This window comes from Chiloscyllium plagiosum, chromosome 11, assembly GCF_004010195.1.
Source record: "Chiloscyllium plagiosum isolate BGI_BamShark_2017 chromosome 11, ASM401019v2, whole genome shotgun sequence".
In the NCBI taxonomy this organism is placed as follows: domain Eukaryota; kingdom Metazoa; phylum Chordata; class Chondrichthyes; order Orectolobiformes; family Hemiscylliidae; genus Chiloscyllium; species Chiloscyllium plagiosum.
In genome coordinates, this window is record NC_057720.1 from 49,278,409 (window position 1) to 49,306,026 (window position 27,618).

At 38.5% G+C, this 27,618-nt stretch overlaps 2 protein-coding genes across 2 annotated transcripts in view; one reads left to right on the top strand and one right to left on the bottom strand.

Annotated features, from left to right (window-relative positions):
* LOC122554373 (E3 ubiquitin-protein ligase RNF170-like) overlaps positions 1-2,982 on the top strand; it is a 35,063-nt gene extending 32,081 nt beyond the window's left edge. Inside the window, exon 5 of the mRNA XM_043699281.1 lies at positions 2,486-2,982. Coding sequence (XP_043555216.1) covers positions 2,486-2,728 — 243 coding nt within the window. The 3' untranslated portion in view covers positions 2,729-2,982. The remainder of the gene's footprint in view (positions 1-2,485) is intronic.
* Positions 2,983-11,722: 8,740 nt separating this feature from the next.
* fggy (FGGY carbohydrate kinase domain containing) overlaps positions 11,723-27,618 on the bottom strand; it is a 372,017-nt gene continuing 356,121 nt past the window's right edge. The window contains exons 16-17 of the mRNA XM_043699282.1: positions 16,942-17,003; positions 11,723-13,492 (exon numbers count right to left, since the gene is read on the bottom strand). Coding sequence (XP_043555217.1) covers positions 13,411-13,492; positions 16,942-17,003 — 144 coding nt within the window. The 3' untranslated portion in view covers positions 11,723-13,410. The remainder of the gene's footprint in view (positions 13,493-16,941; positions 17,004-27,618) is intronic.

Consider the following 27,618-nt stretch of genomic DNA (forward strand, 5'->3'; position numbering starts at 1 on the left):
TCTTCTTCCTATTGGAAAGATGTTGTGAAACTTGAAAGGGTTCAGAAAAGATTTACAAGGATGTTGCCAGGGTTGGAGGATTTGACCTATAGGGAGAGGCTGAACAGGCTGGGGCTGTTTTCCGTGGAGCGTCGGAGGCTGAGGGGTGACCTTATCGAGGTTTACAAAATTATGAGGGGCATGGATAGGGTAAATAGGCAAAATCTTTTCCCTGGGGTCAGGGAGTTCAGAACTAGAGGGCATAGGTTTAGGGTGAGAGGGGAAAGATATAAAAGAGATCTAAGGGGCAATGTTTTCACAAAGAGGGTGGTATGTGTATGGAATGAGCTGCCAGAGGAAGTGGTGGAGGCTGGTACAATTGCAACATTTAAGAGGCATTTGGGTGTGTATATGAATCGGAAGGGTTTGGAGGGATATGGGCCAGGTGCTGGCAGGTGGGACTAGATTGGGTTGGGATATCTGGTCGGCATGGACGGGTTGGATCGAAGGGTCTGCTTCCGTGAAGTACATCTCTATGACTGTATAATTGCTCCCAATCTGAAATTTCCAACTCCTGTCTGATAATGTCATAATTTCTTTTCCCCCAATTAAATATATTCCCATGGTAACTGCTCCTTTCCCTCTCCAAGCCTATGGGAAATGTGAGGCAGTTGTGGTCACTATCACCAAAGTGTTCTCCTACTGTGAGATCTGACACCTGACAAATTCAGAATGGCCTCTTCCCTCGTCGGCTTGTCTACATACTGAGTAAGGAAACCCTCCTGAACACACCTGACAAAAACAGCTCCATCCAAACCATCTGCACCAAGGAGGTTCCAGTCAATATTGGGAAAGTTGAAGTCTTCCATCACAACAACCCTGCTATATCTGCATTTTTCCAAAATCTGCCGGCCTCTGAGTTCTTCGATCTCCCAATTGCTAATAGGGGGTCTGTAGAAAACCCCCAATGAGGTGGCTTTTCCCATTCTGTTCCTAACTTCCATCCATACTGACTCATTTGATAAACCTTACTTGATACCTTGTGATGCACTCGCAATGCTACACCCCTCCTTTGTGGCCCTCCCTTAAAGTTTAAAAAGAATAGGGAGGGTGGAGAAAAAAAAAGATGAGATTTAAAGATAAACATTAAAATATAAGGGAGGGGTCCACAACATTATAATCAGATTGAGTGAAATCTAAAATTTGTAAATATTAGCATATCAATAGTGTAACAGCATTAATCATGTACCAATAAATCATCTATTATTTCCCTGAAATTCTGCATGAATTCTGAAATGTATATTGCAAGTTAAAAACAGGGAATAAGTAACAAACATATGTGATGTTTATCCTGTTTCATAAAGTATGTTTCTCATGTATTTGTATTATATGGTTTGGTTCATTTAGTTTATTTTGATCTTTTAGTTCGTAATTCACGAATAATAGCAGCATGCATTAATTTATTTTTTTCCTTGTTTAAACTAATAGGAATCCAAGTGCTTACATGGATATTAGATTGCCATGAAAAAAAAATATTTTTGTTCACTTTCAGTCTCATTGACAATCATTGAACAGTACTGAAGAGATGGATCATAAAGTCTGACAAATAGTTAGGAATGGAGCCAGTTGAAGTTTGCTTATAGTACATACTTTTGTTTTAAATAAAACAAGTGAAATACTGATGAAAATAGCCTCATCATAACACAGCACAATAATGTTTTCAAATGCAGTACCCATTCCATGTGTTTAATTGCTATGCTCTTGTGGCCATTCACAATTATGACCCATTTACAATATATCAACTTCCAATTATTCAACAACAAATTGAATTATTTCCATTGTAATATGTTAAAATAATTGTGATTTTTTGGGAATGCAATAGTCATTTGTTACAGGTTTACTTCACTTTGAAATACTCAATATTATTTTTCTGTCATCTTTAACTTATTTTTCCATGTATTTTTCTTGGGCCTTTTTTTCTCTTTGACCCTGAGATCAATGAAAGCATGGATTATTTGCATGAAGGTCCATCCACTCTATCTTAAATTTTTTAACCACGCATCCAAGAAACCTCTGAAAAAGTAAACTGTATTATTGTCAAGTTGAAGCTAGTTAGTAATGTGTCCAAAAATTTCAGATTGCTTAGATTAAATGTCCTCTGTTAGTATTCATTTTCACCATATTAAGTTTCTTTTTATTTAGCAATTCAAGCTAAGTGCTCATGAAACTCAGCAGGTCTGATAACATGTGTGGAAAGAGAAACAGTATAATCATTTTGAGTCAGGTTTGGCTCTTCATCTGATGTTCCAGACCTGCTGAGTTTCTCCAGCACTTTTTGATTTTGTTTCCAATTTCCAGCATCTGCAGTATTTTGGTTTTAATTAGCCTAAAATATTTCCCCTGCAATATTTACTCTTTCAAAATGCCATGTTCTTTTCAAAGCTATTGCATTTTGTTGTTATTTTACCATTCTCCATCTCCCTTATTCTCTTGTACTATTGTTCAGTTTGCAGATTATGTCTACGACATGCCCCTATTACTCCAGATGGCCTTTAGAGGACTCTTCACAATGGCTGGATTAATGTGGATCTTCTATTTGAGGATTGCAATTTGTTCCTTTGGAGTCATCATGTGCCTCACTTTCCCTCTTGATATAATTCCTGAAACAGTCAATGAAATCTTGGGAACTGCTGATGGCCTGACTGTTATAATCCTGCTTCTTTTCTGCATGATTCATATTTGCCAGTAGATGGAGCCAGAGCAAATTAGTTCAACCAGAATAATTGTCAATTTAACCAAACCAGTCTTTTAATTGGGTGTGGCCTATTTGTCTAATATCTGGTTTTATAAAAAAAAAGGTGTAGATATACTTTAACAATGTTTGAATTGATAGCTGTCCATAGCATTTGAATGTTGCTAAGTGCTTGTTGTTTTCCATCTGTTGTTGACAATGGTAAGCAGCACAGAACTACTTTTACTTTAATAAATGTAACTTTTTATGTATTCCCCAAGTGTTAAATATATTTTTAAGAGATCTCAAAAATGCTATTTTTCTCCAATCATGTAAACTTTGCTTAACAGTTCATTTTTTAATGAATGAAAGTGAAAATGCATAAGAAAATAAGGACTCAATGATACAGAGTAATTAAAGCAGATAATTAGTTGAAATCACAACTGAAAACTTATTTCTCTAAATAGGGAGTTAAATCAGTTTTCCTGTCAAGTTCAATTTTCCAACTTCAATATATTGTTTATTTTGGTCTGTGTTTTGCAGAAAACACCATTTATAGTATATTATCACATCAATATCATTGAAAACAACCTCTATAGTTTACCTTAGAGATCACATTGAGAGAATTCTGTCAGTAAATCTCCATTGCTTGAATTTTCTTACATAGCTATTAGACGATGCTTACCTGCCAATTTCTTCATGTCCTTATAATTGAAATAGCATTCTATGGTGTTTCTTTAATCATTCAGCTGGGAATGAGATCCAGGAAAATACAAACTTGTGCAATTAATAAATTATTTATTACATTTTGCCAATGTTAAAATCACATTTAACAGTAGCAAAGAACTTTTACCCCTCTACCTCTTCAAAATTAAGTTGGGTTTGCTGATAATTATATCTTTTAAAGTCTGGTTAACAGTAATTAGTCTAGATTAGAGTGGTGCTGGAAAAGCACAGCAGGTCAAGCAGTATCCGAGGAGAAGTAAAATCAATGGTTCAGGCAAAAGCCCTTCATCAGGAGTAATTAGTCTCACAAACTGCTCATGAACTCCACTGAGTGGATGTTCAATCCATTTTATTGGTCTAGATTGACAACTACTATAATTAGTTGGGTAGGAAAATTGTGCCTCTGTAAATGGAGGCCAATGAAGCCATCAAGTGAAGGGAGTAAAGATAACTGCATACTCAGATCTTGAAGAAATGATTCCCTCCCTTACAGGAAGGGAGCCTGGGAGATCTTTTGCAATATTCAGGGTCAGAACAAGGTGAACAATGTGCTTAGCTTGGAGTGAAACAGATACAAATCAGCTGGGCCAAGTTTTTGAGTCCTCAAACTGCTGCCTCGCAGCGCCAGAGACCCGGGTTCAATTCCCGACTCAGGCGACTGACTGTGTGGAGTTTGCACGTTCTCCCCGTGTCTGCGTGGGTTTCCTCCGGGTGCTCCGGTTTCCTCCCACAGTCCAAAGATGTGCAGGTTAGGTGAATTGGCCATACTAAATTGCCCGTAGTGTTAGGTAAGGGGTAAATGTAGGGGTATGGGTGGGTTTCGCTTCGGTGGGTCGGTGTGGACTTGTTGGGCCGAAGGGCCTGTTTCCACACTGTAATCTAATCTAATCTAATCTAATCAACCACCCATTTGCTTGGAGCCATTATGTGCTCTTCTGTCAGTACTTAATCAGGTGCTTCTCCTACTGACCATCTATCTGAGTTTCTTGGTGACTTTCTCTTTTAATGCTTATCTCCTGAAATTACTCATTTCTCTGGCTGCATTTTATGTTAATTGCCTTGGAAAGTCTGACCTGATATAATACTACCATATGGAAATGCAGTTGGATATTTAATTGCAAACACAAAAGACATCTTGTCAACTACTGGTAAATAGCAATAGTACCATATTACTCAATGGTAATTAACACTAAATAGTACCAAAATAACTGCAAAGCATGATCTTATAATCCTTTTCCAACTGACTTCAGTTGTGTCTAATTCAGAAAAGACAGTTCTTGAAATATAGTTGTGTTATAGAATGATTTATGCCACTATGATGTATTCAGACCAAGTCAATTGTACTTGTATATGGTCCAGGAAATCTGGAGATTTGACTACTACAACTTAATAACAGAAGAAATAGGAAGTGTTTGGGAACCATTGAGGCTGCACTGCTATTCAACATAATCATGGCTGATCTTTGTGTCAACTCCAAGTTCCTGCCAGCACACTGTTTTCTGTAATTCACGCCCTAAAATTAACAACAGTTTTCTTTGGTGAATGTGAACATCAGGCCCAGAATGATACCTGAATCTAATCTCAGCAAAGATAGATCCTGGTTGATTACCGAATTACATCCACATGATTCTCAGAACAGGATCCTGCTGGATCTTCAGAAAGGCTATTGGCTGCTAATGTTGAAACTGGGATAACGTTCTGGGCATGTGAAGAAACATAAGTTCAGCATAACAACACAAAGGAAGGTTGTGGTGGTTGGTCAAGGTTAATCTTCTCAGTCTCCGGACTTCACTGCAGAGGTTCTTCAGCTTATTCTAATTTTCTAATCTGCCTGTTCCGAGTTACCATCACTTAGCTCTGGAGTAGAAGGGACTTGAACAGAGGCCTCCTTGCTCAGTGGTAGGGACACTACCACTGCACCACAACAGCCCTCAGATTATTGTCCTGGGCCCAACCATCTTCAGCTTCCCTCCATTATAAAGTCAGAAGTGGAGATGTTTGCTCATAATTCGACAATGTTCAGTGCCATTTGCTACTCTTCAGACACTGAAGCAGCCCATGTATAAATGCAGCATGACCTTGACAACATTCATTAGTCAGACTTCATGTAATATGCATCAAATAATATTCACACCACACAAATGTCAGGCAATGACCATTTCCAGCACTCCAAAAGCTAGTGCTTCCAAATAAACCTTTTGGACTATAACCTGGTGTTGTGTGATTTTTAACCATTTCCAACAAGACAGAATCCAACCACTTCACCTTGATAATGCTGTTATCAACATCCTGGGGGTTACTATCAACCAGAACTGATTTGGACATATAAAACACAGCTACATGAGTAGGTCAGAGGTTCATAATTCTATGGCAAGTAAGCCTCCTCCTGACACCTCAAAGCCCGTTCTCCAACTACAGGCACAAATCAGGTATGTGATAGAATACTCCCCACTTGTCGGAATAAGTGCAGCTCCAACAACATTTAAAAAGTTCCACACCATCCAGAGTAAAGCAGCCTGCCTACTGGAATCCTATCTAACATCTTCAACATTCACTCTCTCCACTGCTAAGGCACTGTGGTAGTAGTATACACCAACTATAAGATAGACTGCAATAATTCACCAAAGGACCTTCCAAATTTGCAACTAAAAGGACAGAATCTGGAGATACTTGGGAACACCACCAGCTGTAAGCTCCAAGTCATACTGCAGCTTGATTTACAGCTATATCACCATTCCTTCATGGTGGCTAGGTCAAACTCTTGGAACTCTCACCCTAATAGCACTATGGTTATTCCTGTACCACATGGGCTACAGTAGTTTAGAAAGCAGCTTAACACCACCTTCTTGAGTAAAAATAGGGATGCTAAATAAATGCTGGCCTAGCCAGTAATGCATGCATGTCCTCAATGGATTAAAACAAAAACACCTGGAAAGGATCATGGAATAAATAACAGGAAGGATAGATAATAAAATTTTGTGGATATGACGTATATGGATTGGCAAAAGCAGAGGATAAGTTCCAAATAAGAGAGATGAGTCAACGATAATGACTTAAGGAATTAAGGGGAATGCTTGTTAACATATATGCAGAACATTAGAGAGCAGGAAAATAAAGAAATGGTAAAGACAAGTTTTTCATACTAGAGAGACACAGTCATATAACATAGAAAAAGACCCTTTAGCCTATCATGTCTATGGTGATCCAACAAACACCAAACTACATTAATTCCATTTACTGGACTTGATCCATAGCCTACTAAGTCCTGGCATTTTAAGTGCTCAACCAGATGCTTCTGAAATGTTGCCAGAGTACTTACCTCCACCACCCTCTTAGCCAGCATGTTACATATTTCTAATAATCTCTGGGTGAAAAAAAATCTCAGATCTCCTCTGAGCCAGTTGCTCCTCACCTTAAACTCATGCCTTTTGGTCTTAGGCAGGTCAACTATGGGGAAAAGATTCTCATGATCTACTCTGTCTATGCTACTCATAATTTTGTATTCCTCAATCAGCTCCCTGCTCAGCCTCCTTTGCTCCAAGGGAAACAGACCCAGTCTATATAGTCTCTCAGAACTGAGACTTTTCATCCAGGTAACGTCAGTAAGCTTCACACGATCAGGATGAAAGATCATATCTAAACAGAGACACAGCCCGTGTGAATATACAATTCAGGGAATTTGGAGGTGATATGGAAAGGAGGGGAGGAGGTTTTTTTTGCTTTTCTTTTCATTCATAGTTTGGAAGGTTTTCCTAAACAGGATAAACTGAAGCCCAAGATCAGGGACCCAGCACAAAAGAATGACAACACAGGTAAACTGAAGTTCATTGTTTAGTAATAGCTACGTATTTGTCTACTTACAATAGGTTACTTTCAGATTGAAGATAAATAGGAGACATATTCACAGGCTACAAACCATAAAACGCAATGCAAAACTTTAAAAATCAAATTAAGAACTAGGTAATTAAAATAGATATGCCCGGCCAGGAGATGTGTATTAACTGTGTGATGTGGGAACTGGTGGACCCCACTGTTGTTCAGAGTGATTACAGCTGTAGCAAGTATTGGTTGCTTAAGGAAATCTAGCTCAGAGCTAAAGCGCTGGAGTCTGAGCTTCGAACATTGCAACATATCAGGGAGAAGGTGTTACTTACTTGAAAGCTGTGTTTCAGGAGGCAGTCACACCCTTAGATTCATTATCTCAAATTCAACCAGTGGTCAGAGACAGGAGGGTGTGAGTATGAGCGAGGCAGTGGAGGTATCCAGGAGGTAGTGCTGAAGTAGCCTCAGCTCTGAGCTTGTCTAACAGGTTTATGACTGTTGCTCCCTGTGTAGTTGAGATTGGGGGCTGTGGGGAGGATGAGCAAACTGACCATAACACCATGGTGCACAGAGCTATTCAAGAGAGAGTAGCAAAGAGAAAGTCAGTTGTATTTGGGGATAGTATAGTCAAGGGAATACACATCGGTATCTGTGGCCAGGATCAAGAGTCCTGAAGGCTATGTTGCTTACCTGATGCTTGGGTTCAGGATATATGTTTGAATTATAAGTAGAGTTTGAGTTATAAGGAGAGGCTGAATAGGCTGGGACTTTATTCCCTGCATCAGTAGAAGCTGAGGGGTGACTTTATAGAGATTTATAAAATCATGAGGAGCACAGTTAAATGAAAAGCCATGGACTTTTCCCCAGGGTGAGGGAGTCCAAAACAAGAGGGCATTGGTATAAGGTGAGAGGGGAAAGATTTAAAAATGATCAGAGGGGCAACTTTTTCAAGGAAGGTGATGTGTGTATGGAATGAGCTGCCAGAGGAAGTGGTAGAGTTCAGTTTAAGAAACTTGGTCGGCCTGGATGAGTTGAGCCGAAGCCATTTCCGTGCTGTAAGGCACAATGACTCTATGTCGTCTGGACTGCAGAGGAACTTAGAGTGGGAGGGGAAAGATCCAGTGTTGTGGTCCATATAAGTACCAACAGTATAGATAGAAAGAGGAAAGAGAGTCTGCTGAGGGAATTTGAACTAGGGGCTAAATTAAAAATCAGAACCAAAAAGGTAATAATCTTTGAATTATTACCTGAGCCACAAGCAAATTAGCATAAAGTCAACAAGATAAGGAAGTAAACGTGTGGCGGAAGATTCATGTGGGAGGAATGGGTTTGAATTCATGGGACAATGGCACCAGTGCTGGGAGAGGGTGCTGTTACGATGGGATGGGCCCCACCTGAACCATGCTGGGTTCAGAGTTCTAGTGGAACTCATAACTAAGGCTGAGATAGGGCTTTACACTAAATAGTGCAAGGAATATTATGGAAAAGAGTTAGGGGGAGAGCTAGGTAGACACAGAATCCATATGGCTAGACCTGAGAAACCATAAAGGGAAAAAGACCCACATAGGAGTTGTGTATGGGCCTCCTGGCAGTAGTGAGGACGTGGGGAAGTAAATAAATCAGGAGATAGAAAAATCATGTAAGAAAGGTACATGGGGGACTTCAATATGGGAAAATCAGGTTGGTAGTGGATCACAAGAAAAGGAATTTGTGGAATGTCTACAAGATTTCCTTTGGAGCAGCTTGTGGTGCAGCCCATGAGGGAACAGGCTATTCTGGATTTGGTGATATATATTGAGGCAGACTTGATTATGACGCTTAAGGTGAAGGAACTCCAACGGGGCAGTCACCATAATATGATAGAATTCACCCTGCAGCTTGAGAGAGAAAAGCTGGAATCAGATGTAACAGTATTACAATTGAGTAAAGATAACTACAAAGACATGGTGGAGGAGCTGGCCAGAGTTGATTGGAGGGGAGGGCCACGCAGGGAAGATGGTGGAGCAGCAATGGAAGGAGTCAGGCAGGGTTCCAGAGACTCAAAATAACTAAGGTAATGTGCTTGTTTAAGAAGAGAAGGAGGCAGAAGAAGGGAAACTGCAGGCTGGTTAGCCCAACCTTGGTCGTTGGTAAGATTTGAGAGTCTGTTATTAAGGATGAGATTATGGAGTACTTGGTAAAATAAAGTTGAGTCAGAATGGCTTCATGAAGGGGAAGTCCTGCCTGACAAATCTGTTAGAATGCTTTGAGGAGGTAAAGAGCAAGTTAGATAAAGGAGAGCCAGTGGACCTGATCTATTTGGATTTCTAGAAGGCCTTTGACAATGGCTGCATGGGAGACTGCTAAATAAGAGCCCAGGGCATTAGGGGCAAGTTACTGGTGTAGATAGAGGATTGGTTTGTAAATACTCTTCAATGAAGATGCTGCTTGGCACTCTCAACTCGCATAAACTTCTGGGGGTATATTTATAGACATTTATGGTGAATCCATGTACTCAGGAGCTGTGGGGACCCTTGAACTCGTACTGCAGCCAAAAGAATGTACTTTCCCTAACTCCAATTTCATCTGGACGTTCTTCTCCTCATTCTCACTTGCTGATTCATCATATTTTGCTTCATGTAAATAATTCATTCCCAAGAAAGGACAAGCTTGCATTGATACTTCCTATTGCATAAATGTATGATACAAGTGCTGTAAGATTTTCTCAAAAACAGTAGCAATAATGTGTTATTTTATAGTGCCTACAATATAGTAAAACATTCAAAAGCATCTCAACACATCTAAGCTTTTATTCTCACTTTTCCAGGTCTTTTGGATTTACTCTGGATATCAATATTTCAAGGTAGTCCTAACAACGGGCTGTACCTAATGTTCTTTAATAAAGCAAACTATACTAAAAAATATTGAAAAATAATATATCACAATATAACACATAAAATGCTTACAATCACAAGTGAGCTAATTCACATCAACTGAAAACAAGTGATCAGCTTGCCCTGTCTGAACATCCAGTCATGGATCAGACAACACTATCATTAACGAGCTAACTATTGCTCTGAAGTAAGCTTTCTTATACCCTTTTTCAATACAGACACATTGCATGTTGAAACTTGTTGAGACTGTTTAGTCTCCAGGAATTTGATAAGTTTGACTACAACAACACAAAAGTGTCATCTACCATGGCTGGTTTGATCAATTGCAAATTAAGACTTGTTTGTTTTTCCTTAGAAAGAAGCAGAAAAATGAATTTTTACCTCAGCCTTAGCTTGCTCATGCTGTTACCACCTTTATGTCATATGATATTTATTTGGCACAATTCTACAATCAAGCACTCTCTTTTTAACTGGTAAACAATTATATAATCATCAAGTTCATTGTCTCTGATTTAAACCAAGACTTCAGACTCTCAGACATGTTGTGATAGTTGCAAGTGTATCTGCTCTCCTTGTCCTGCTAGATGACAATATCTGTGTGTTTGGAAGGTGCTGCCTAAGAAGCCTTGGTGAATTCCAACAATTTGTACTGATGATCAAGAGTAGACTCATGGGATGGTAATTAGGTGGGTTGGATTTGTCTTGCTTTTTGTGTACAGAACACATCTGGGCAATTTTCTACATTGTTGGGTAGGTGCCAGTTTTGTAGCTGTACTGGAACAGTTTGGCTGGGGGTGAAACTTGTTCTGTCTTTGGTACTTCTGCAGAATGTGTCATGGTCAATAGCCTCTGCAGTATCCTGTATCTTCAGCTAGATCTTGATGTCACTGATCTCTGATGCAGGGAGGAAGCTAAGATGGATCATCGACTCAGCATGTCTGGCTGAAGATTGTTACTGGGGACAAAGTTGGTGATTAAGAAATGATATTTTGAAGGCAGTGTCAAAGTTAATTGTTTTGGTCTCCTCCATAATTATTTGGAAGTTTGTCAAGTTATTCCATTAGTCAGACAACTAATACCACAATTCAGAGACAGTAGAGCAGTGTAGTGATTTGTATATTGCTTCATGTATGAAGTGCAGCAGTAATGGGTTAAACCTCACATCACAGCAGGAGGTCAATCCGCTGTCCTTAAACAGCAGCAGTCCTAAGGCATTTTTGTTTTCAGCTCCAAACTCAATAATGCAACATTGTTATTTTCAGATGATAGACTAATTGTATTGAAAGGATTGGAGGTTAATTTCCATAGAGGTTTCTGTTGCTTATTTGTCGTAACTCCCTTCAAAGAGAATTTCTACGATGCTTGTGGTACATTTTCTATGCTAAAAAGTGACTTAGCAAGAGAACTGCAGCAGAAAATTATTCCTTTTTTTTACATTGTTGTAGTTACCTTTCTGCTTGCATACTTGGCAGGATGCCATTCTGTGCCGGAATCAGTGAAAGCATTAATTTGTGGTTCCATTAAAAAAAAATCAATGGATCAACATTTTTTTTAGTTAATTTAATCATTTTTGAAAGAGAAAAAGGAAAAAATATAAAGAAGCAGCTTTATAACAGGAATCTATAGTAATACAACAACATAAGGAAAACCAGGCAAGGTCTTATAAAACAAAGTTTTGTATTGTCCTGGATGCTAACTGTAAGATGATTAGGATCCAGCTAGGATCCAGAACTATTAGAGATTTTGTAATGTTCTGAGGTCCCTGCAACTTTAGAGTTGATTGCATGGTAGCATTTATAATAATTAGGACCAATTAGGATACATAACACTAAAATGATGCAAAAATGGCTTTGAATTCTGCCCTCAGAAATTCCCTGATTTTGGGTAGTATTTGTTTTGTACAAGACATCATTGTAAAAATTGCATTGGTAGTCAGTACAGTTGCATTGAATACTTAACTGGCACTTGCAAAAGTGAATGGCTGATAATTCGCTCTATCAACAACAACATCTAAATCTGTATTAGCATTAAAACACCAATTACAATATGTATGCTGTGGTGTCAGCAGCATGATAACATTCAAGGACCAACAAACTGATGGAAACGGAAAAATAAATTTTGATTTTAAATATCTCGTTTCAGGTAGAAATTTACACAATCATGACAAAACATACACCATATGAAACAGTTACTCTGTCACGTAAATTGAAATAAGATCAATGATGATAGATTAGGGTAATATGTTTGTGTTGTTAGCGTATTTTCACAAATGAGATAAGGGGATAACTTTAACAATTTGAAGTTAAGCTGTGAGTATGGTGTGCATGAGCCTGGGAAAACTACCACTGAGGGTACAATGACAGTATTTTATCTTAGAGGACAGCATATAACTTTTCAACTTAGATTGAAATGACAAGGGCCAAAGCCTGAGAATGAACATTTTGACAGGACCAGAAAATTGGTCCTCCTGGCTTGTAAGGAAATCTTTTAAAAATCTATTTGCCTGGGCCTCAATCTTCTGGTTTCAGGCACTATGAGTCAGGCAATGAGTTACATAAACACAATCAAATTATGTTGCATCTGGATGATCCCTGTATTTGGGTAATGATGCGACCAGGCAGGCAAAACTGCTGGAAAGTGGCTTTTAAAATGGTGGCTGGCAAGAAAGTGTTGGGAAATCAACCATAAGCACCTTTATCAACACTTCTTTAACATCACTGCAGCCAGTCCATTCTATTGCCTAAGCAGGATATAAATCTCGTCTTCTGATGCTTTTACTTTAAGAACCTTAGAATTGGTCTATTATAACAAACTCTAGTCACCTTGTAAAGTCACTAGTCTCAAAAATTAATCCATGACTAAAAGTAGTTTTTAGTGTAGATTTACATTGCAATATAGCATTAATGCGAAACAAAACTGACGCTGCAGATGCAATGTGCATGTCGCTGAATCTGCAGTCAGGCATCACCCTGAAGTCTCATAGGATTTCCTGGGCATTAACATCTGATTTACAAGAAATGAAGTTTAGTGTTAACATGAAAATGAAACTGCTTACATGCTTTAATTAATTTAAAGTAGAATTTTTCTTCAGGGAACGCGTGACATTATCTTTTATCTACTTGATCACCTAGAATTCATTTTCATGTTTTACAAAGGTTCTAATGCGGTTCAAAGGTAGAAATGTATTCATTGTAATTTTATTACCAAATAACTTCTTTACTTGGAAAGTGGTAAAGGATTGCGTAAATTCTGGACATTTCTTCCATTGCGCTGTGGCAATCAGATGTTTTGCATAATTGCTTTGTATTTCTTCTGGTGCTCAACCAGCTTCAGAAAGACTTTGTATTTGTTGTCATAAAACCTACAAAACAAATATGCTCAAACTATTTTAATAATAAACAAAACTTCTAACAATAGATTTCTAACAATATGAGATGCTTTGATCAGACTTGCTTCATCTAGAAGACTTTAAACCAAATTTAAATAGTATTTCAGTACCAAAATGTTCTCTGAATTTTCAGCGAGAAAACAAAAATCTCATACAAACTTTGCTGGTCCTTAGGCTAAAGCCAGTTTCCCCTGAGATTTCCTCTTAGCACACAGATGAGCAAGATGCATGGGAATGATGCACAACATGCAAGCCTGCTTAAGTTTTGACCCCAGATGTTTCCTGTGTTGTTTTTCAATGGTGGAAGAAACATTGTCTTATCCTTGTAGCTTTTCTAGAGTTCAGTAGCCATGTAACTATAATTCAAATTCTTTCAGAAAGTTAAAAAATCACGAGCAGATTTTGTAAACCAAATATGAAGAACTCATAGTTAAAACTATAAATTAAACTACCTATTCACTTAAAAATGAAGAATATGTGAAAATCATTTTGTGGCAAATAAATAGCTTGCAGGCAGGAAATGAATTAGCCAGCAATCTAATAAAGAGGTTCACTGTAGGTTACAGTCTAATAGAAGGGTTCTGTAGGAATAGAATACAAAATGATTTTAACCATTTTGTGAATCCTAGGGTTAGATCACAGATTTGAAATCACTCTCTTGTTGTTTGTTACACAGCAGACATTTCCTGTTATAATTTATATTGATTATAGCTGTGATTCTTCAAATGTAGAAATTTTAGGAGTATAGTAGTTGCTAGTTGAATTTATTAAACTGTTAATACTAAGTTTTTTAAACATAATTTAACCAGTGATATATTTTTAAACAAAAGAACTGATGTTTACAATTTTTGGAGTATTCTAATCTGGCTGCATATTCAAAACTGTTCTGGTGACATCTGTTCTCTATTGTGAATTGTGTATATGCCCAGAGTACGATTAAATATGCCTTAAATGTCTACATCAAAGGAATTAGAAGTGTTGGATTTTATATTTAACTGAGTAAAAAGTAGACTTTGAATCAGAGTGCAAGATTTACGATACTTGATGACTGATTAATTAAAGCTGTTTCACTTTTCTACTTGGAAAGGGTCAGATATTTCATTGCTTTCTATTAGGGAGATTTTTGTTTTTATTCACTCATGGGACTTGGGCATCCTGGCTGGGCTAGCATTTATTGCCTGCCTCTAGTTGTCATTGAGAAGGTGGTGGTGAGGTGCCTTCTTGAACTGCTGCAGTCCATGTGCTGCAGATAAATCCACAATGCTGTTAGGAAGGGAATTCCAGAATTTTGATCCAGTAACAATGAAGGAATGCTGATATATTTCCATGTCACAATGGTGAGTGGCTTGGAAGAGAACTTCCAAGTGGTGGTCTTCCCACATATCTTCTGCCCCTGACCGTAGAGATGGAAGTGGTTGTGAGTTTGGGAGGTGCTATCTGAGGATCTTTGGTGAATTTCTGCAGTGCATCTCGTAGAAATATTTATGGATGTGGTGCCAGTCAAGCAAGCCACTTTGTCTTGGATGGTGACAAAATTCTTGAGTGTTGATGGAGCTGTCCTCATCCAGGCAAATGCGAAATATTCTATTATACTCCTGACTGTGCCTTATAGATGGTAGACAGGCTTTAGAGAATTAGGAGGTAAGTTAATCACTGCCATATTCCTAGACTCTAAAGTGCTCTTGTAGCCACTGTATTTATAATGCTAATCCAGTTCAGTTTCTGGTCAATGGTAACCCCAATAATGTTGATAGTGGGCAATTTGGTGATGGTAACTTCATTGATTGAAAAGGGGTGGTGGTTAGATTGACTCCTATTTGAGAAGATCATTGCCTGGCCTACTTGTTTATTTCAAAGGTGCAAAGCAGGGGGAAACAGGCTGAGAACTTCATGACAGGAATTTAACTTTATGCTGTTAGCAAAGCTCCAAAGATTTTCCAAGGGAGAGAAAATAGTGCTTATACCTAGACCTGAAGACAAAAATGATACCAAATAGTAATGCAAAATAATCTTCATTTATATTGTTCTCACTGCTTCGACATGGCAATACTACGTGAATGTGATTGATCTGCCAGCCACAAATGGTTGGCATAGAGCCCAAAGAATACTGTTTTTTCTATGTCGGAGGGATATGGGCCGGGTGCTGGTAGGTGGGACTAGATAGGGTTGGGATATCTGGTCGGCATGGACGGGTTGGACCGAAGGGTCTGTTTCCATGCTGTACACCTCTATGACTCTATGACTCTATGTCCCTGTAAGGAGTTGCCCATTGCTACCAGATTTCCAGGCCTCTCGACAGAAGTGGAAAAGATGTTGGCAAAAAGCTTTTGCATTAGTAACTGTGAATAGATAGGGACAAAAAATGTTGAAATGTTAACTTATGAGAAGAACAAACTGCAAGACATGTGGAAGGGACTCTTTAAGCAAAGCTAATGAAAACTAGGGGTTCAGAAATTGAGAAGAAAGGGCTGGTGCACATGGTTTTAATGAAAAAGACATTTCAGTAAGTTGAGAATGAAGCAAACCATTTCTCCCCAAAGTAAATGTGAGATGTTAAAATCAACATAAACTAGAAATGGAAGTGTTGAAATTAATGCTATGAATGGAGACAGTTAGATATTGGCTAATTTTTTGCTATTCAAAGTGATTCCCCTTTTAAATATGCGTGTTTAAAGTGATAGGAACTGTGTTGCCTTTTATAACTTCAGGGTGCTCTAAAGTACTTCACAGCAAACAAAATAATAGGTGGTCACTGTTTTAATGCACAGTACCTGGCAACAAAACAAAATTATTTTTAAAGCTGACAATTTACTTAGTGAAGCTTTCCAAGGGGTTCGGATTAGAATGAAAAGAAAATCTTTATGTGAGAAGCTAAGTCTTACACTCAAAAGGAATTATTGAATTATTGGGCAAGATATTGTTTGGTGGAACAACAATGATGAGGCAAGTAGAGAAAATCTGGCAGGAAATCATGGTTAAAATTGCTCCCATTTTTATTCATTTACAGGAGAAATCCACAATATATGGTGTGTCTTGTATGGTCTCTGGCCCAATAGTATTGTGTAGCCTATGGCATGCAAACTTCAATAATTCACTCAGAAATAAAATTATAGTTTGAGTGTGCTTACCAGAGGAGGTTAACAATTATACTAAGCATTAATCCAGTGTAACAATGTGAAGCAACATGAATGTAATACCCTGGCGATACAACGCCTTGGGAACATTCATATTCCATAGAATGGAAGAGTCAAGAAGATCAAACCTTTCCCCAAAAAGCTGCTGAATATTGTCCAGCAAAAGACTGCAATTGATAAAAGTTGGATAATCAGATCATCTGTCTAACCTCTCCTACATGAAACTATTCAAGAAAGTTGATAAAAAAAGGAAACAAATGAAATTAAGAACATTTTAAAATTAAGTACCTTTTTTGCCCTTCATCTGGATGAAGTATTTCTCCAACCTTTCCCATTTTTTCCATAGCTTCCTGTTGAATACATTGAAAAAATGCTCCCATTATATAAATATGAAAAATGTTGAGATATCAACTTATTACATAGTACTGGGACACTAATAATTTATTTTTGAATAGAGACATCAAAAGCAGGAATATAAGATTATAAGAATGCATATAATGTCAAAATGGCATTTTGCCACCAATCAATGCACTGAATTACATACACAAACTACTGAGATCAACACATTCTATGCCAACCAAATGTTTGTCCTCTTTGATTAGTGAATCATTTTCAACAGTCACAGACTGTATACTTCTCCTTTCTATTGAGCTGTTGCATCATACCTAAGCTTCCTTACAAACTTAATAAACTACCTTAAAATTATTCAGGGCATACTTGACTTCCATTTTTAAGGTATCTGTGGCTCACAAACCCAAAAATTTACAATAACTACTGTGAGGTTCATGCTCATAGCACTACTTCTGTGGGTATGATTTCATTATTGACAAGCAATTTCTGACTTCTGGAAGCAAGTTGCAACTTTCCCTGATGTGGGAGTCGGTTATGCTGCACAATCTTGTGTCTCTGATGAGAAACAACAGCAGCAACACCAACAGCAGCATGACAACTGGAGTAACATAATTTTCAGCAGCATCAGTAGTTGGCTGCGCAACAGCAACATGCTGCCTCAAAGGACAAAGGGGATGGACACAGAAACCCAGCTTGGAGGCAATACCCAGAATAACAGAAAATCAACCTTCTTAACATCATGCAAGTGCAGGCAGCAGTGCCTTAAGCCTCTTGGATTTTTGAGACAAATCATTGCTAATGACCCCTGTTTTCTGAAACAAGAGCTCCCTCCTAATAGACCAGGTGGACATATAGAGCCAGTGGCTGCCAAGGTTGCTATAACTGAACGGTTCCTCTCTGGTTCTCTGCCATCCCTTGAAGCTGTACAATTGTCCAGCTGCAAGGAAAGAGAGCAAAGAGTATGAAAAATGCATTGTGCAGTGCAGTAAAGATAAAATTTGTAGAGAGTGGCAATGAGGTGTGGGTATGAGATCATGCAATGAGGATGGTTATGTATGTTGGCTGTTCAAGTGGAAATGTGACATGCCTAGAGACGAATGAGTGGCGCTACAAGGTGTACTGGTCTGAGATGATGTGTAAGTAAATGCTTGAAAAGTTATAATGCAAGGCTTTACTCCTGTGAGGGTTCACCACTGCTTTTACCATGCTTCTCAAGTGGTTGAGGTAATTTGAATTCTTTGGATACTGTCTCAAGGATGGAACAATCACAGTCTTGCTGCTTACCTCGTCTATTCAGCTCCTTGGGCTTTTTCTACCAGAAACAGGATAGTAATGTCATGGCTAAGAGAAAGAGCTATAGCATAGCCCCTTACAACTACAAAATGGCTCATAATTAATTGACGGCCTCCCCACTTATTTGAGGGTGTCTCCTGTTAGGATTGCTACCTGTGTTTTCTAATAGGGTGCTTCCCAGGGTGGAATCTAAATGTTATTAACTGTTTTCTTGCATATCTTTTGAGTGCTACTTTGGTGCTAGGACTTGATTTGCCGTTTTATGAAATAATTGTCTCCATGATTGAGGTGGATCTTGCTTCCTAGCTTCTGAATCTGGAGATGGACCTGCTATAGATTTCCACTTCTGCTACTTTCAAGGCAAACCAGACTTTCTGCCATCGATGCAAACAAAAGGGATCATTCTCAAATACTGGGGTCTTGGCAGACTAACTACACGATCACTGTTGCCCCTTATAGCTGTGCAACTGTTACTGGCTAGGCCTCATTAGGTCATTGGTCTACTTGACAGCAAATGTTTATCACCAACGATACCACGGAAGAAACAACATGTGCTAATCCAGCAGCTCACGAAGCCAATATTCTGAGCGTCTTTGGGAAAAAAAACATCAATTGCATTAGGATCACAGCCAAAGTGAAATTTCACCACAAATGTTTCTGGTGTTGCCTTGCACTCCACATGGACTGCAATATCCATAGTGCATCAGGTGCACTTATTAGACATTTGCATTTATAGAATAGTGTTTAATGCAGCTCACCAGTTCTATATTAAAGCTTGGAATTCATTCTTCTATAATGCAGCTTCCAAGAAGTATCATTTAGTTGAACTGGAATGCAGGCAAGACCTCCAGAACAGAAGTCATTTCTCTTCTACATCTGTCATATGCTCTGGCTCACAAATGCTCTTTGTTTCATCCATTGTATCTCTGTCTGCCTGACTCTCTACATCTCACAAACTGAATGCAATTGTGCAGACTGGGACCCATTGAGGGCATGATATGAAATGCTGGCTACTACTGAACTTTGCTTGTCTTCACCTGATATATTCACAGACAGAGAAGAGGGAGAAAGATTACAAAAAGGTATGATGTGCAGCTTTCTCAACATAAGGGTAATCTTCACATTATGGGGTCCCAATGTGGACTCTTTTCCACAAAACCTGAAAATTAACATATGAATTGGAGTAAGGAATATCACAGAGAAGGAATTCAGGAAAAGAAAATGCAAAATCAGTGCAGATGCTAAAATGTAAAATAAAGCTAAGGCTGTAAATATGCAATGGGTCACAGAGCATCTATGGAGAGACATTTGGCTAGATTTTAATGGGAATATCTGGGTTCCCATCCTATGCTGAAAGATTTGGGCGATCCCTCCTCCACTTTGGTAGCTCAGCCTAGAGTAATCACACACTGTGAGGTGGTTTAATTGATTCATGGCAAAACCTCCACCTCCCCAAAGTTAAAGAGCCAGAGTCAAAGCGCAAGAAAAGTATTGTACAGGGTAATGTTACTGGAAGGATTAATGTTGAAGATTGCATTAAGCTTCACACAATTTAGTGAGTTAATGCAGTCATACTTAACAGAATTAGAAGTTTGAAAAGGTGAAAAATAATACATTACAATGCTGAACAGTTTATAATGTTTTAGACAAGGAACGTAAAATTGTATTGCTATTTACAGATATAAACATCTTCCAGGGAAAGAGAGTACAGAAGACTTGAGGTACTGCAAAGTTAAAAGTTTTAAAATAAATGGAATAAATAATCACATTCGGAAGACATGACAGGAGAAACAATACGAACTGCAACATTTTTTGTTTATTGACTCATGGGATGTGATGGGCCAAATAGGATACGGGATTGGAGAAAAAAACGTTCTTAAGATACGGAATTGCTTCAAACAGAAATATTAAAGTGCAAACAGACCAATTAAATACCCAACTGCATTCAATAGGATTGATGGCTGATGACATCTCCAACACATAAAAGAAGGCACCAATATGGTGTTGTCCAAGGTTTGGACAATTCCTTTAATGTGAGAACAAATAATACTCTTGGACAAAACTAGATTAGCAGAAGAGTTCATTTCCAGGGGAATCCATAATTAATTTCATTAATGATGCTCAAAGATTAGTGGAAATCTGAGACTGTGGAAATCAGAATTCAGAAGAGACAGCATTGTTGTTGAAACAATTGACGAGTCTTTGGCAGATCTAATCCAAAACAATTTGACTTTGGAGAAAGCTATTCAGATTGTGTCAAAAACAGAAACCAAGAAGAAGCAGACAAGTCCTGAGAGAAGGTCAAACCACATGAGAAGAGAGCAACAGAACCTATCCACTTTATCAGGTATAGATATTTTCAAACAACCTGTTTAGTTGTATTATCACACACCTCTGGACTAGGTAGGACATGAACCCAGGTCTCTTGGCTCAAAAGTAAGGACACCACCACTACACCACAAAAGTCCCTGCTTTATTAGGTACAAGCATTTTAAAGCACAGGTGACAAGCTAAGACTAAAACCAAGCCACACAAGATACTAACAGTCTGTGTCAGTGCTGTGAAACAAGGAAGCCTCACAAGCACAAGCACTGCCCACTGAAGAACTTTCAGATGGCAGAAATCAGCAATGTGCTTATGCAGAAGCTAATACTGACAACAAGGTTAAGCAGTAGTTCAGACAACAAAATCATTTGCGGAACAAATTGTCATTGTAGATTTGAGTTTGGAGTCAGATGATGAGATGTGCAAGTTCAAGAACAGCATTTCAATTCTTTGTCTTCCAAAGCAAAATTAATAGCACCAGTAACCGAGTTAATGCTAAGTAAGTAATAATCCTTCAGAACCATGACTGAGGGTGAAACAAAGTGTCTGATGGACGAGTACAATGATCATGAAGAGCAAATTAAAAAACAGCTAACCTAATTAACAAGTCGAAGTAAAGAATTTGCACACTTCAATTTTGTTATAGACCTGTAATAAGAATAAAGATTTGCTGGACAAGTTGAAGATGAACTTTATATGGAAACCAGATAAACATCCATAGATTTAGGATACAGTCAAAAAGAAAAAAACTACCCAGTGCAGAAATCCAGTATTCTGTAAAGAAGAAAGTAGTTGTATACACTAAGTAGCAGTCTTCTGTGATGAAAACTCATGAGACTAAAAGATCCCCGAATGTTGTTATGGGGCAATTGTCTGATTCAGGACAGACAAGTTCTTTTGCAAAAGACAGAAAGATATTCAGGAAATTGAAAATACTCCAAAAACTGTATCAATCTCCTGGATTAGCAGGAAAAACCTCCTCCACAAAGGACATCCATCACACAGACAGATCAGACAGGGTCAAGATTAGAATCAGAGTTGATAGCCCTCAAGCCAAAGAGCTACCAATTTTCCAGGTCTGAAGAGAACACATTTCAAAAGGATTATGAAACCTGAAATTGTGAAGTCCAAGACATTTGCTGGTTATAGTGTTGGAAGGAATGGGGACAGGGTAATTGCAAATGTAATTGTTTATATGTGTGTGCAAGTGTTAACATGGGAAAATAACTTGGGTGGGAGGACAGAAGCGGGAAGGAAGTGTTGTATAAGTTAATGGCTCTGAAAGATCAATGTTGGAGAGTGCAGTGCACTCTGTCTAATTTGATGACACAGCCTTGGATTGGAAAATTGGGAAAATAGCCCAGGAAGGGATCAGATGAATCATCTCTACCTCCTGATAGTCTTAGTAAGAATGTCTAACCAGCTAATGTAACTTGTACCTCATTGCTATCAGACAATAAACCACATCTATACACAACATGCAAAAAACTATCTCACAGCATATAGCAAAGCTACAAATCTGTGCATTGACACAATCACACTGCAGTGTGAGTATGTAAGTTCAGCTTGGATTCCTGTAATCTGATTTGGTAGATACCAATGGTGTAGCAGTGGCAGGACTAGATTAGATTAGATTACATTAGATTACATTACAGTGTGGAAACAGGCCCTTCGGCCCAACAAGTTCACACCGACCCGCCGAAGCGAAACCCACCCATACCCCTACATTTACCCCTACCTAACACTACGGGCAATTTAGCATGGCCAATTCACCTGACCCTGCACATCTTTTGGACTGTGGGAGGAAACCGGAGCACCCGGAGGAAACCCACGCAGACACGGGGAGAACGTGCAAACTCCACACAGTCAGTCGCCTGAGGCGGGAATTGAACCCAGGTCTCAGGTGCTGTGAGGCAGCAGTGCTAACCACTGTGCCACCGTGCCGACTACCTGTATGCACCTATCTCTGCACCATCACAATACATGCGATTCAAACCATACCCACATGGCGAGAATGAAAGGGCCATAGGACTTTCTTTTTCAAAGATATAGGAGAATGAATCAGATACATCACCAGTGAGCAGGTAGAGAACTACAATAACTATATATCAGACAGAGCGTGCAAGTCAGAAATCCAGTCACAAATATCTGGATATCAGCAAAGGTTTCTATTATTTTTAACCAGCTCACATCACATGAACTCATTATCTATTATGGTTCTATACTGCAAAGGAACAGAAATCAGTTCAGATCAATGTATGCCAATCATGCGCACACAGAGAGTGAGGATGAATATTTTGACAATGATAATTATGCAAATATACTGAAGAACATCAAGCAGCGCCAAGGCAAACAAATTGTCAGCCAAGGGCAATTGAGAAAAACATACATTTTTTCAGATGGTTATAATCACCAGATCAAGATGAGCTAGTCCAATGCGTTTTAATGCAATTTGAATTGTTAATTTTTATAATTCTGTTTTTATATGTCTGTATAGCTGTTGAAGTGACAACATGTGCCTATGTACATGATGAAAACTTTGAGATTTCCTTTCTTTGGGAAAAGAGGCGATATCGTGTTATGCCATACAAAAGATAAACAATATACCTGTAAGAAACATGCTCATGATATCATCACTTTACCATGACATGAGACTTAATGGAATAAAGCTATCAGAACAGTCTTGTGGAGCAGTGATACTGTCCCGACTTCTGGACGAAGCTCTGAGTTCAAGTCCTATTTGTCCTGGATGTGTACCCTAACATCTTCAAGCATGTTGATTAAAATAACTACAAAGCTCTCAGTGTCTATCTTACTGAGCTCTGCCCTCTTGCAGCATGACAGGATGAGGGAAGCATATTACAGTACATCCAATTTGCTTATCTTGTGCTCAGACACAGCAAGTGCCTGTGATTATAATGTGCATATGTAAATACCAGCAGCTGTAAGAAACATTCATTGATCTTTTCAGTTGCGCATAGCTTCAGCCTTGATGAATGCTAACCTAAGTATCACAGCATGATCTTTGAAAATCATCAGTATATCTTGCCACATCATATTTATTGTATGAAAGCAAAAGATAGAACCACATTTGGTCAGGCATTATTACTTGCACACTGGGAGCTGGTACAAATACATCTGCTCCATCCAAAAGCTAGAGGTGAACTCCTGGTCTCCACCCACAGAATTTGTCTGGCATCAGTAGACCAAGTGAAACCAATATAACATGAACAATAACCCCTTCATAATCATTATAATATACAACAGAAAACTATATAAAATGGGGGATCACTGACCAATACATTAACTCTGCTTCTCACTCCACAAATGCTGCCTGACCTCCTGAATATTCCAGCATTTGTTTTTGTTTTCATAATGTATAAAATAAAATGTTAGTGTACCTTTATAAACTACAAAAATAAAATTTGCAATTTCTTAGTTTTAGGAAAAAGCCGTTGCCTCTTGAAATTTTTAAAACATCCAATAGTTACTCTAACCACTGTCATTTCATATCTGTAGCGCTATCCTGAAATAATCAGTCAAAGGTAGTCTTGGCTACTTACAGTCTAGCAGCCAATAAAAAACATGACAAGATGATTTCCATGCATTAAATTATGGTCATATTCTATGACATTTCATATTGTTTTATGAGTTATGGCATTGATTTATGAAGGAAGTTTGATCGAAGCAATTTGCTTTGAAGATATATGTTCTACCTGAATAAAAGATAGTCTATTTCCTTTCTGATAATTTAATTATTATCACTTGGGACATTTTTAAAATTAATGGCTTCAAAGTACGTTTTTACAGTTCTCAATGATGTGGGGAAGTGGAGGAAGATCGTTATGTGCAAATCATTTGAGTTTTCAATTGTCCTTCCTTTTGAATTATGCCCATTTAGGTGTCAGCAGTATTAACAGTAACTCCCAGCTTCCTCTTTTAATTAATGAATGTTGAAAAAACAAATGTTATGCTATTTGACAAAAAATAGTTTCTAGGATTAACTCCTCAGTACCTTAAAGATAAATATTTTAGCCTAGATATTCAGGGGTTGGGGGAACCTGATGAAAAATAAGACAATACTTCTAAACTAATTTGTGTTCAAAAACCATTTTAAGACAGATCAGGATCAAGTTTAATTTCCATTCCACATATTCTGCTGGGCAGCCTAGGTTCTTATGTAAATCAGTTGGGAGCCTTGTTAATCCTTGCAAATTGGAGTTCCATAGTGTTTAATGCCCACATGTAATTTAAGAGAACATACACTGGCTATAATATTTGGGATGTGGATGCTCTGTTTGGTAAAACTTGGTTGTGAAGAGAAAGAAACCCAAAGTCTAAAAGGCAAATCTAAAATTATTTTCTGGTTCTAAACAAGATCTAGAAGAATGATATGGGACTTACTACCTGAAATCACCTCTCTGTAAAGGTACCAATCCGCTGACTAGCAGAGTATGTGAACTGCTCAATATCCCTCAAACCCAATGAGTTGTGTGCAACTTTCTGGCAGTGTCATTATGACTTTGAAATGGTTCAGAATCTCCACTGGAAAGACAAAGTGAGGGAACTTTTAGTTATTTTCTAGTTTCCAGTTTTGCACTGAGTATGAAGCATTACTGTTAGTTTTTATTTGCCGTTTTGTGAAATTATAATTATTCATAACTTCTGTTATTCATTTGAGAATTTATTTTTGTCCAGCAAGTGTACAAATGGTTCTGTGGAAACTACAACAATCAAATTTTCTATTCTATGCTTAAATTTCAAGGGGTCAGTGTTCAACAAATACATTTGGTGCTAAAGAGGTATCCGAGATAGGATCCGATTTCAAATTCTAGTTCAAGTACACTTATTTCAAAATTGCCAAAGAAATTGAAACAAGTGATAGAAACAGCTGACTGCCATTTAAAATATTTACTGGTGCTCATTAAAAAATTACAAAGTGACCTAACTCTTGTAACAGTGTCTAGTGTATGAAAGTAAGAATGATACTGCTGTCAATTTTAAGCATGGTTAAATAGATACTGCCTAGTTTATGATCTTTGTTGTTGAAACTGTGAAGCGAACCTCTGAAATTCATTGCAAGTCATTCTTGGTCACCTTGTCAAGACTTCAACAAAACTTGTATGATATTCATTCTGTAAATTCTTTGAGGACTTTATCTGAAAAGACTAAGTGTTGTGCTCTTCTCACATTACTGGACAACATATAGGAATCACAAGGACATATGGAGTCATTGTTAAGAATTGGGGGAGCCCTTAGTCTGGACGAATAGCAGGAGCAGGACACATGGCACCAATGTTGCAGGAACGAATATCAGGAGGTCTTTTCTTTGTGAATGCAGGACATCTCTCCTTCTCTGCACTTTCTTCACCAGAACTTCAGGAATCATAGAATCCCTATAGTTTGGAAGCAAGCCATTCAGTCTATTGAGTCCACACCAATTCTATGAAATACATCCCATCCAGACACACCCTATCCCTGTAACCATACATTTCCCATTGCTAATCTACCTAACCTACACATCCTTGGACACTTCAGCATGGTCAATCCACCTACACATCTTTGGGAGGAAACTGGAGAACCTGAGGTAAACCCATGCAGACATGTGGTGAATCTGCAAATTCCACACAGTTGCCCCAAGGTGGAATTAAACCTGGGCCCCTAGTGCTGTGAGGCAGCTGTGCCACTGTACCATCTAGACACATCAAACTCCCCCTTGGTCCCTAAAACATTTTGTGATGTTCTGCTGTGTGCTAGGCATAACTCTCTCCATTTTTAGTGGAATTGGGAATGAGAAGCCCCCTTAAAATTCAAGTGCAACAATCATGTTAGTATCTCCATTCAAATTCATATGATGGTAAATCAAAAATTAGGACTAAAATTGTTTGTTATATCAAAATTTTTTTAAAAAAGATTTATTTGCATGGTGTAGTGATTGTAATGAGGTCAGCCAGGTTGACCTCATAGAATATGAATTCTGTGGGTTGTTAATCAAGCCCAATCAGGAAGCGATGGCTGACAAATCTAAACAGGAGTGTCAGAGGTTCTGTTCACTCTGAGAGCTGGCTCTGAGGAATCTGGACCAGTGTCATGAACTCTCTACAAGTAAATAAAGGGTGACTTAGTGATGGGATACTGGCCTCTGTGGAGTTAGGTCAGTAGCAACAAGAGAAAAGCACACTCATGAAAACATTCACTCACAACAGTCGTCTTTGAGTTGGGGTAAGCGTTGCTGGCATTATACCATTATTTGGGAAACTTGACTCGTTTAATCCTGCTGTTGAAGACTGGTCCCAGAATGTTGAAAATAAACACTGGGGCAGATGAAAAGCAATGAGTAATTCTTCAGACAGCTTGTGGGCCCGCAAGCTTTTTCAGTTATTTGGAGTCTAATTTTCCCCGAGGCACCAGTTACTGAAACCTTTCAAGAGTAGGTGGATTTTCTTAAGGAATATTATGACCAGAAGCCTCCTCTAATTTTGCAACTCTATCGGATTCACTCAGCAATTCAAGAGCCTGGGGAATCCGTATTGGGTTTTTGTCTTGGTTAAGACAATTGGCAGAGGCATGTGACTTTGATTCAACCTTTAATGAGATGCTGAGAGACGGTCAGGTATGTCGGATGAATGACGTAACCATGCAAAAACATCTACTTGCTGAAGCACAACTGGACTTCAAACAGGCACTACAACTAGCTTTATCATTGGAAAATGTGGCAAGTGGAACATATGAGTAGCAGTGTATTCTGATGTAAATGGATACCGTCAGCATTCTGACTGAGCTTGGGAAGATCACTTGAGCAAAGTCAATTGCCTCACTCAGAACAGAGGGACTCTCGGTCAGCCCACAGCAAAACCCCAAGACAAAGCCGAGCCTTGGCCAAATGGTTAAAATTTTCTTTAGGATCCTGGTTGGTAAGCCATTGTAGTTGATGCCAGTATGTGGACTCAAGACAGCAATGGAGGCCTACAAGGTCTGCCTTGAGGAAGAGAACTC